We start from the raw sequence: 11,628 nt of genomic DNA on the forward strand, positions 1-11,628 counted from the left end.
ATTATACCAGCCATACAGTAAAAAGACTGACAAAACACAAAGTGATTATCTTTATGAATGGCTGTATCATGTGAACAGTATATAACATAACTTTAAAGTTATTAACAATGCACAAGGGAAATGTGTGCGAATATCTACATTATTTACCAGACAACGAAATTAAAATACTGATAAAACACATGGTAATTATGTGTGCAAACAGGCAAATGCCTAGATTGCCTGTTTGCAACAGACATGATAGTGGTTTAGTTAGTGATTTTAGACGACAAAAATTCACAGATTTCGCTACATTTACTGTAAACAACTTTCCTTTGCGATTCCCTCCAGGCCTTCTTTTAAAACATGACAGTTGTCTCCCGCACTTGAACATACCTTTTCTCTGTCCAGTTTATCCTTTTGTCTGGCCCAGTGCACGAGGAAAAAGTATAACATCCAAACAACTAAAACGACTGTCACAACCACGGGGTTGTCAAAGAAGTTACTAAACAGTTCAAAGTCCAGAGGGTCAATAAATGTTGGCGCAACAAGCATTGTCTTTGAAAAAGCCGTCAGATGACTTGATGTACAGATAAGTATGTCACCATGACTTTCTCTTGATATCTGAAAGGTTATTTTACAATAATGTTACATTCACTAACTTTGTCTTTGAGGGAATGTAAGATAAATAAATAATCGAAGGTGGCAAGAAAAAAATAATTAGCAGGCTATTTTTTTTTACCAGTACCCATGTCTGTTCTTGACAGGAAAGGTGGTCAATCAGATTTTGGTCAAATAATGTATTTGTTCAGAACTAAGTCAACTAATCAGGTGCACTTATTTGTATTCATCAATTTCTAAATACACGTCAGAGTTTCCCGGAAGTATTCTTAAATTTTGATTTTTTCTATCCTAGTTGCCAAACCAAGATAGCGTTACATTAGCATAAGTCTGAATTAAAAAAAAAACACAATTTTTTTCCCAAGAAACGATACGAATATAAGCACTACTGTATCAAAGTTGTCAAAAATTTGCATTGACAAGCTCATATTTTGCCAAATTTAATTAGAAATGAAAGTTTATAAAACTATTATTACCTCCCTTTGTCTATCTCGGTTGCGAAACCAAGATTAAAAATAGATAAATTCCGAAGAAATAAGCTGTTTTAGACCTTGAATTTTGTTTCAAGAAGTTAAAACAACCCAATTTTTATCAAATGCAAATCTAGGAATTATACTGAGATCAATAGAAATACTCAACTTTTAAAATACTTTTACATTAAGGGGAGGTTATAATTACAAAATTTCATAAAAGTAATAAAATATTAATTCCCAATAGGGATCTAAAACTATGTAATTGGTCTTTTTGTTCTTTTAATATATCTCAAATTTAAAACTGGAAAAAGGTTATAAATGTTGCTCAAATGAAATTGACCATCTTTAAAAACAGTTTAAAAAACAAAATCAATTTTATTTTTGTGTTTATGATTAATTACATCAATTAGCTTGGAAAATATATTAACAGCACCTATTGCCAGGTATGAATACAATATTTACTTCTTTTAAAGTATCTAATATATTCTATGAAATAATACCGTGGAACTTATGTACCTGCATACCACTTGTGGACCATGTTTCATTGACAGCATCCCAAAATTCACAGTCCATTGTTGAAACCTTTAGGGGAACCTGCAGATCAATATCAACCGTGCAGGAATTTACAGACACATTTCCGAGGCAATTCGGGTCTATCTGTGAAAAATGTTCTAAAACATATGTGTCTGTTGGATCAACACTCAGGGCAAAATACATCTGATATGATGTATCATTTTTCCTGGATTCTCTTGGAAACAGATAGATGGTCTCGAGGGATTTTTTATTCTTCCCACAAGATAAGGTTACATTTTCTGACATAAAATTTGAACAAAAGAAAATGCAGTTAGAATACATGTCAGCACATTCTTCTGTTCCACCACAACAAAAGGTGTCACACTCTTCGCAATACTGCTTCACTGTGGTTCCTAATGCACTTAAGTTAGAGTAATATAAATGGTTTCGACATTCAGCCGTTAAACTTTCTTCCCTATATAAACTACAAAAGAATAAACAGTTTTCTAGAACACTCGTACAATTTGTTGTTCCATTACAACACAGATTCTGACAACTGTCACAGTACACTGTTGCGTTGAATATTTCAGTACAATTTTCTGTAACATTATTCTGAATAACGTGTTTGCAGTAATAGATGCAGTGTTCATAAAAGCCGGTACATATCTCCATAGAGTTGCAACAAAATTCAGTGCATAATTCACAGTACCTAGATGCATTATCAAATGTTTCAGCCTCCGTTTCTGACAACATACTATAGAATTGGCGTATGATTTGTATATCATTCGGGTACCTGCAAAAAAAACACAACGGAAACTAAACATATACAAGGGTTGTTCAGTAAATATGTAGATATGCGCTACAATTTTGCCCCTTAATGCACTTCTTTTTAAAATTGTATTAACTTAAAAAATCTTTATTGTCTAGTTTTGAAGTTATGACATCAGTTTACGCAATTTCTGAACGACCCTCGTACATGCTTACACATTTTGAAAATAAGCTATTTTTTTCAAAAAATTATTCTAGATTTGAAGTTTTGTCATTTACCTTACGATATGTCATATATGTTATGCATGCATGCACGTGGTCTTCTGATATCAAGGACAAACTTAAATTTTAGAATCATTTTTATGCCCACGAAGGTGGTTATATTAAAATCGCACTATCCGTCCGTGCGTCTGTGCTTTCATGTAAATTCTTGTCTGGGCTGTAACTCTGTCATTCATAAAGTGATTTTTAAATTATTTGGCATAAATGTTCATCATAAGAAGACGACGTGCTATGAAAAAAACTCTGACCCTAGCTCCAAGGTCAAGGTCACATTTAGAGGTCAAAGGTCCATAACTCTGCGATCGATGAAGGGATTTTGAAATTACTTGGCATATATTTTTTCTTAAATGAGATGATGTGTCATGCGCAACACCAAGACCCCTAGCGCCAAGGTCAAATCACAATTAGAAGTCAAAGGTTAACAAAGGTTTCTTGTCTGGCCTACAACTCTGCCGCGGGATTTGAAAATAATCGACACAAATGTTAACCATATTGAGAAGGTGTGTCACGCTTATGACACGGGTCTCTCAGGTCAAGGTCACAAAATGATTCATACCTAAACTATTCTAGCATATTTACGCAGACAACTGTAACATTCTTGGGCACGCTTTGGGTGCATTTGTCACTTATAGTGACAGCTCTTGTTTGAAAATAAAATGTTCACGACAATTTTGTTAATTATTTCCTACCTTTCTACAACGTGACAACTTTGTTAATCATGTAAATCAATATTCATGAACGCTTGTTTTGCTTTCTTGAGTAGACACAATTAAGATTATATGGCGATGCTTTTCAGCTTTTAATATTCAGGTGGAGCAAGTCGGGTACTGTTTCAGGTAGCAATGGCGAGCACCTAGGTAGAACCACCAACCTTTTCAGATGACTTTCTCACTTGAAGAATAATACATCCCAAGTGAGGATTCAACTGAAATCGGTGAGGAGCATGTAGTTCCAAGTCAGCGGCCAAATCACTCAGCCAAAGTGTCACGCTCCACGAATCCTCTTAGTTCTCAAACAAACCAAAAGTACTTATGTAAAGTGAATATAATGTACCTCTTTAATTCTGCGCATTTTCCCCACTTGACACATATATTGTAAAAAGTATTTATCAATACTCTAAGACTCTGACTTGACATTTACGATTACATTACCTACACTGTCAGACTGGTAAGTTTTTAAACACTAGATAACAGAAAACCTACCTAAAGCCTAAGCCTATGATACTTGTAACATTAAACTTTGTGTGCAATCCTATAGAAACTAACGCTGTTACGTTGCCTGGTAGAGATAGTGAAAATGACGTCACTTTTTCCCTTTCCACTGAGAGTTCAAATGTCGCAGCACAAGGGCGTCCCCGACTCGGAGCCAGTGCAACAGTGCCGTTGCTTTTTTCAACAGTTAACAGCAATCTTATTATGCCTGCCACTTGACCACCTTAAGCAAAATATAAATAAATAAAATATGTTTACAAAAATGATTCGTGCTTCATGTTACAGAAATGATAATGCCCTAGCTCAATCAAAAGAATTTTCATTTCCCTACTATAATTAAATACGAAACATTGTGTCATTCTGAACGGGGACTATTTGCCATATTTCAACATTGGTATACATGTAGTATGAAAATTAAAAATGCTGTCATTCTTACATTTACCTTACGCTAAGTATTAAAGCTATATAAAATGTATTTTACTTTTACGTATACCTAACCAAATAACTGCAAACGGCTGACAGACAAGTTGAAGACATGCACACAAAACACTGGTACTCCAATTTTCTCATACTGTCCGTTTATTTTAAGGCAATAAATAACACTCCTATTTTACCGCTTGATCTATTTAATACGTAACAGGGACATTGGTAAATTGTGGCTTTATTTGTAAAGATCCAGGAATAAACTTTTTATCATTTTCAAGATATCTGAAGATAGTTGAAGGATCCTTATGAATTTCTTAGATATCAATTTATATAATAATGTGAACCTTAACGCCAAAATAGGGAAATACTACAAGTAGAAATTCTTACATGCAAACGTTGTGTTTATTATAACTAAGACATCCTGAATGTTTAATAACATTCTATCAACAAATAAAGTCAAATTTGACTTTGTTAAGAAATATTACAAAAGAGGCTAAAACTGACAATGGTAAATATCCCATTCAAATCGTTTTTGCCAATAAATTATAAAGCAATCAAGACAATTTGAAATCTGTTAGATAACATATGGTACCAATGGCATACAGATGCACAACTTTACATGCTAAATCACATTCTTATAAAGTTTTCTAACATCAGGTCAAATTTATGTAACATCTTAAAACTTTAGAGCCCCGCTATCTCACCCCCAAAATGTTGTGAGACACAGAAAAGCACTCTCTCATACTGTATCAATAAAAGGTAAATGAAATTGTGATCTGCATCATCATGGCGAACATTGGCGGTAATTACTTTGAAATCCTTAAGTTTAAAGATGTAAAAACATGTAAAGAGAAAATACCTGCTGTAAAAAAGATACACAGGGGACAAAATCAATAACTGAGACATTTAATCCCACCATCGTTTTGTTGACCCCGTATAAATGTTAAATTGTTAAGTTGTGTTGGTTGTGTCAAACATTATCAGTAATTTGAATATCCCTCAAAAAGATAAAAAAAGCTAAGACTTTTGGTATCAAAGAAAGACCCTGAAATTGCACTACAATTTCTGACGTGTTTGACGTTGTCTTGGAAAATCGTTATTAAAAACGATGAAAAGATATAAAGTAGACATGACAGTGGGACGGAAAATGGATGGGACCACCAAAGCTTAACAGTATGGCTTTAATTTTTTTTGGAGATATATAATTTCAGTTTTTATTTTAACCAATAATGATAATTGATTTTTTCTTTTTCCTTTCACTAGATTTAAAGTCAGTAAAGATAAAGATATGCACATAAAAGTTCTTTCAATTGTTCCTGTACTTGGTGACTCGTTTGATAAACGTAAGTAAATACTGATTAGTGTCAAGTGTAATATACTAGTCATTTTAATATTACTATATTTAATAACCCAAATTAAACAAAAACGTGTGTTCTGACATCCTTTAGTTACTTTTATATAACCGCTATAGCCTTAAGCCTGTTAATTTTCTAAAATGGACTGGTCCATAATTTAATTTAAACAAAGCCATGTATTATTCAAAAGGGTGTTCACTGAAAATTTATTGACTGAATAGCGAACAGTGCAGACCATGGTCCTTCTGCAAGGACGTCGCAATAGCAAATTCACTTGTCGCCAGCAGGCTAAATGCTAATACATACAACATCTAGGACCATACAAAGGTGACAATAAATCGGACCATACTTACCATCATGTGCCAAGTTAACTTTCATTGGCGAAGATAGATTTGAAATTTGCAAAACATCGTTGTGTGAATGTTTCAGTTCCAGCGATAGGACAGGTGGCTTAATATTCTTAGAGTTTTCACCCCATACATAAGGATTCTTTTTCATCAAAACAAACTGGAAAAAAAAATTTATATAAATCTACAAGTTTATGACTTATCCGTCTCCAAACGTCAAACGCTATAATTGTTTTAACGGTATAGTATGTACATTAATAAAGCGATGCTGATTTCATTTACAAAGAAAGGGTGTATTTAATTGTGATTAAACGATTGTACCTGACCATTTTCATTACATTATGAATAATTTCTTCATTTTCGTACTGGTATAACTATAAACACCGGCTCAATGAGAAATATCCTTAATCGAATCTCTTACAAACCAGTCGTTTCGCTTTACTTTGCTAAAGACACCGAGTAGTTTAAGGTAAAAAAATATTTCTGTGAATGCTTTTACGTCTGTCATGTTAATGGGAAGTTGAGAACAGAATACCACATGAAAAAACTATTCATTCAAATATTACTGAATATCCATTATAAATGTATATTTGTGGCTAACAAAGGAAACTTAAATTACCTCGGTACGAACAGAATCACCAGTATCTGATAGGTCAAGATCAGCAGGCAAAGCTAAACTTGTGGTAGAATCTTCGTCGCCTTCTTCAGCCTTCAGCGGTTTTCCAGCCAAATTTTTTTGGGACACTTTAGCAACTGCTATACTCAGAACAGGAGTTTCAAATAAAGCTGGTTCACTGTCAACATCCTGTCTTTTGAAGACTATTTCACTTATAACTCCTACACTTTTTAACAGCTTTTCTGTTCTTTCTTTAACCTGTATAACAGTATAATTTAAATCATGACAATGTGAATGAAAAAAGAATTTCTTACAACATTTTTAACATGAAACCTGCAACATAGGTACGAATTTGAGCTACAGAGAGCATTCCCGCTAGGTAAACGGTTGATATTTTAGTTTGACAGTTTGAGAATTTGAACTTAGTTTTGCACGTGTGATAAACTGGAACGCATGTCGTAACCTCATTTATAATGGAACAAAACAAAATCTGGATCCGGCATATGGAAAAGGAAATAATCCGTCGTATGAATATTTTCTCATTCTATACATTGATAAAAAATAGCGAAAATACTTTCTTCCTAAAGTTAAAAAAATGATAAAAGAATAGATGCCATTTGAATTAATTTACGAAAAAGCCTTCCACTCCGCATGAATTTTCGAATCTTTTAATATTTTTTGCTAGGAATGGAGCTGTTAACTCCACACCTGCACAGTTATAGGTCATATGGCGACTTGCCAGCTTTTCATACGGAGGAAGATCCATAACTCTCTGAAATCATGGGCAAATATAGGCAAATATCTCAAAAGCAAACAAATGAATCAAAGCATTTTATCTTCTTACCATACGACAGAACATATGTTGATTTACATCACGGTTACAGCTATAATCATCGGTATCATTTTCTAGACGATGCTTCCCACTGGGATTACAGAAAACGTATGTCATTCATGAAAACTTCAGTGCAGCTAATTTTGAAACAAAACTATTGGTCTTAAACAAACATTTGCTAACGTAAACAAGTTGGAATTCAAGAGACGAAGTTTATGACGGTCAACTCTTTGGACGAAACTTTTAGACAACCAATAAAGTCAATAAAAATGTAAACTGCTTAGAGTTTAACACAGAGATGAAACAATAGTAAACGTTAATTTCGAGCTTAAAAGACGCGATAGTTTTATAAATCAAAGAACACACTTATTTTAGCTACATACTCGTTGCTTATTTTCCTCTTTAGAGATAGGAGACGGTGTAGTTTTGTCACCACTTGAATCAGTGTCATAAGTGTCTTGACTTTCTTTACTCTTATCAACTTCCTGGAGTAAAAAAAATTAACTTTAAAAACAAGTATTGTTAGAATACTCACCAGAAGCAAAAGGATATAAAATCACCTACCAATATAAAACTATTTTAAAAAAGTGTAAAAACCTTGAGATGTGTTTGTCAAATTAATTATGCACGGATTTATAACTTAAACATCAATCGGTTATCATAATCATTTGTATGTTTTGAGTTTGGCACCGTTTAACAACTATAACGGCAGTTAACCTAACAAGTGTTCCTGGATTCTATACTAGTAATAGCCGTTTCTACGTAAGTATCTGTCTTCTCCACATGAATCACAGGTGGTAGACGACGGACGATTCAACACACATCAAATCATCACGTAGAAAACACGTTCGAACTCGCAGCCACATGCTCTCTGCCTGTTGACCTAAGTGGGCGGTTATATCATGATAAAATGCCAGTTTCAGTTATGATTATGAAAACTGTTGCATCTCTTTAACGGTTAAATAACATCTAGTTTATACCAGATATTTGAAACGTATGATTAAGTAAAAAAAATACAAATTGTGTACTATACTTCGGAATAATCATCAGTCGTTATATCAAAAACAGATCCAACACCAAACAATAGTGTCCTGAAAAAAAGACACGAACAGCTGAGTACAAAAAACGAGCGACACAAGGTAAAATCTGATATGTTTCTTGCAGAAGATGTATAATCCTTTCTGCTGATAATTGTAAAGGAATGTATCGCATTATCTATGTATTAAAAAGTCAATTTTAATTAAAGGAAGATTTCAAAGCTGTTACTGTATACCCATATCTCTGCAATATATTAAGACAATACTTGCAAAGGCTCTGTAAGGAAGCAAGTAAGATAAATGATACATTTTATCTCTACTAACAACAATGCTTGAGGAAATATAACTCTCTATAACAGAACATTTTTCTCTCATACTAAGTAAGTTAACATGAAGATAGATTATGAACCAACAAGAAAATACTGTGGTAGCAAAGACTAGATATAGCCTTTTCACGAACAACGTATGTCTCCCACCACTTTGTAAACTGACACAAGTAAAGGGCCGTAACTTTAGGAAATTTGTTACAATGCCATTAAGTGGTATCGTACAAAATCACAGATAAAAAATGACAAATCAATAGCATGACTACTCTGATAATAATCTAATAAACATCATGACGGTTATATGCACAACTACGCTTCGCACAAATTGCTAGTAAGGTTTGGTGAATATCAGCCAATGTGTATAAGCTAGTAGTGTAAACACTGTAAAATATGACCAATCAAAGGCAATAACTCTGCGGAAAATCACTGAATATGACCATGAAGATGATTTCTATAACTACATTTGACACTGGTAACTCCTGTAAGGTTTTTGCAAATCTGCCCAATGGTGTAAGAGAAGTTTCCAAAATATTATAAAATTTGACAAATGAAGGGCAATAATTCCACTGAAAATCACTAAACCGGGAAAAAGCCAATAATATGCTTAATGAGGCTTGGCACTGATCACACCTGTAAGGTTTGGTAGAAAACTGCTAAACAATATTCGAGATGTGCCAAAAACACAATAACATTTAATAAATTAAGGGCCATAACTCCGCTGAAAATCATCAAACCTTAAGATGCTGACGATATGCACAACTAGGCTTTGCACCAACAGACGGACGGACGGACAGCACTTACTCAACATGTCTCTCCCTACTATATGTGGGACACATAACAATCTAAAATAACTGCACACTCAATTTGATTATATTCATAAGCAACCTCTGGGCAAAAAAAACAAAATCTGTACACGATATCTCACTATTAGTACAAAGATTGAATTTTACTTTTTAAGCGACATTTTGCCAAATTTGAACGAAAGGACTAATGACTACAAAGCAATTTATTCAACAAGGGTACATACTTATCTGTGTGACTGTACAAACAATTTTGTGTATCAGGTGAAATCGAGTACAAACTTAATATACAGGTTTTAGTAAAACATTTAAATCGACTGCAAGACTGTTACTGACATTTAATTGTAAACGAAGCTCCACATACACAGATAGTGATTATTAAGCTAAGTAAAAACTTTCTGAAGGAGATTTTCTTCATGTTATAAAAATACTTTAGTAACAGTATATCTTCAGTACTGTAACATGTAAAATGAAATCCATATTGATTTAATATAGTGCGGTAATCTTACGCGGCTGTTCTAGTGACATCTTCATCAGAAGTAGTTTCTTCCATCTCTTGAAATTTCTCTACAAATGTATTGTACATCTCAAACGCTTGATCCTACAAAATATTGTATTTTCGAGTTTTAACATCAAAATGTTTAACAAATTAGTGTTTGTTTTTGCTTTGTTTGGTTTAAAGTCGCACCCACACAATTATAAGTCATATGGCGACTTTCCAACTTTGATGATAAATGGAGACCCCAGGTGCATCTCAGTGCATTATTTCATCACAGGCAGGCAACTGGGTACAACCACCGACCTTCCGTAAGACAGCTAGATGGCTTCCTCACATGAATTAAACGCCCTGACTGAGGCTCACACCCACATCGGTGAGTGACAAGTGATTCAAAGGCAGCGACCTTAACTACTCGGCAACGGAAGCCCCGGTTATTGAACTTAATCAAGATAATATGTCAATTAATATTCTAAGTTTAGTGTACACTATCAATTCCAGCAATTTTAAATAAAAAGATGGCTATAATTCAATAGTTACTCGAAGTATCTGACCGGTCATCAATTTTTCCAAGATATGTGTCCCGCCATGACATTTTTATCCCAAATGACACAAGCCTCGATTTCGGTAAATGACGTTGAAGTTGACGTCACTTAATTGGATACTTGTTCTCGTTAATTTGTTTTTTTAAACGACAGCTTCTGGTGTTAAAATTAATGAATTCGGACGACAGGTTTATTAAAGTTTAAACGTTTCAAGATTTAGTTATCGCACTAGCACTGAAATATTACAAATAATGAGTAACTATCGATTTATTTCCCTTTGAAATCAACACGCCATTAACGATGTAATACATGAACTGGGTCAAAGAAATACATGCAATAATTGCTCTCAGGGCGGAATTGTGATTGTTATGGTAAGTGTTTATCTTTTTTTACAAATTTCTTTAATATCTAGATCACAAAATATAGAAATACTGTTTTGTTTATTGATTTATCAATGGTAATTGAGAACCGGAAGCGAAAAATGGCGGTGTTGACAGTTGTCGGCTGTCAAAATTCCTAAATGTCAGAATTCTTCGTCTTTTCTGTATATCCATAAGTTTTAATGGTGACAGAATATACGTGTAGTCAAGCCAGTCAGGCATCTTCTATAAGTACCATTCCGTATGAACTTTTCGATCCTGAATTTGTAAATGAACTGGAACAAGTTGATCAACTCTTTTTTGGAAATGTACTAAATTCGGACAGTGAAGGTAGTATCAGTGATGAAGATTTGGACGAGTCTGATGATGATTTAAATGAAAACTCTGCACCTGTTCATATTGATCAGTCTGATTGTTTACCAACTGATAATGCAGAAGTTGTAAAACAGAATAACTTTAAAGCTCAAAGCTGCGGTTGTGTACGTCTGTATGGCAAACCTTGTAGTTGGGTTGTTGAGTGGTCAGAACTGATAAAGTATCGTCAGTCTTGCTTAGAAAAATCCAGAGATGAACTTGACATGATTATAAAGGTTCAGTTGTATCACAATAGAAATACTGGAGTAA

At 33.9% G+C, this 11,628-nt stretch overlaps 1 protein-coding gene across 2 annotated transcripts in view; it reads right to left on the reverse strand.

Annotated features, from left to right (window-relative positions):
* Nucleotides 1-11,628, reverse strand: part of LOC123531971 (polycystic kidney disease protein 1-like 2) — a 33,241-nt gene that overhangs the window by 14,577 nt on the left and 7,036 nt on the right. For both annotated transcript variants that reach the window (XM_053518571.1, XM_053518570.1), the window contains exons 3-10: nucleotides 10,093-10,184; nucleotides 8,454-8,511; nucleotides 7,804-7,905; nucleotides 6,592-6,846; nucleotides 5,979-6,132; nucleotides 3,836-4,067; nucleotides 1,587-2,376; nucleotides 373-600 (exon numbers count right to left, since the gene is read on the reverse strand). In XM_053518571.1, coding sequence (XP_053374546.1) covers nucleotides 373-600; nucleotides 1,587-2,376; nucleotides 3,836-4,067; nucleotides 5,979-6,132; nucleotides 6,592-6,846; nucleotides 7,804-7,905; nucleotides 8,454-8,511; nucleotides 10,093-10,184 — 1,911 coding nt within the window. The remainder of the gene's footprint in view (nucleotides 1-372; nucleotides 601-1,586; nucleotides 2,377-3,835; nucleotides 4,068-5,978; nucleotides 6,133-6,591; nucleotides 6,847-7,803; nucleotides 7,906-8,453; nucleotides 8,512-10,092; nucleotides 10,185-11,628) is intronic.

Source organism: Mercenaria mercenaria, chromosome 11, assembly GCF_021730395.1.
Source record: "Mercenaria mercenaria strain notata chromosome 11, MADL_Memer_1, whole genome shotgun sequence".
NCBI classification, from domain to species: domain Eukaryota; kingdom Metazoa; phylum Mollusca; class Bivalvia; order Venerida; family Veneridae; genus Mercenaria; species Mercenaria mercenaria.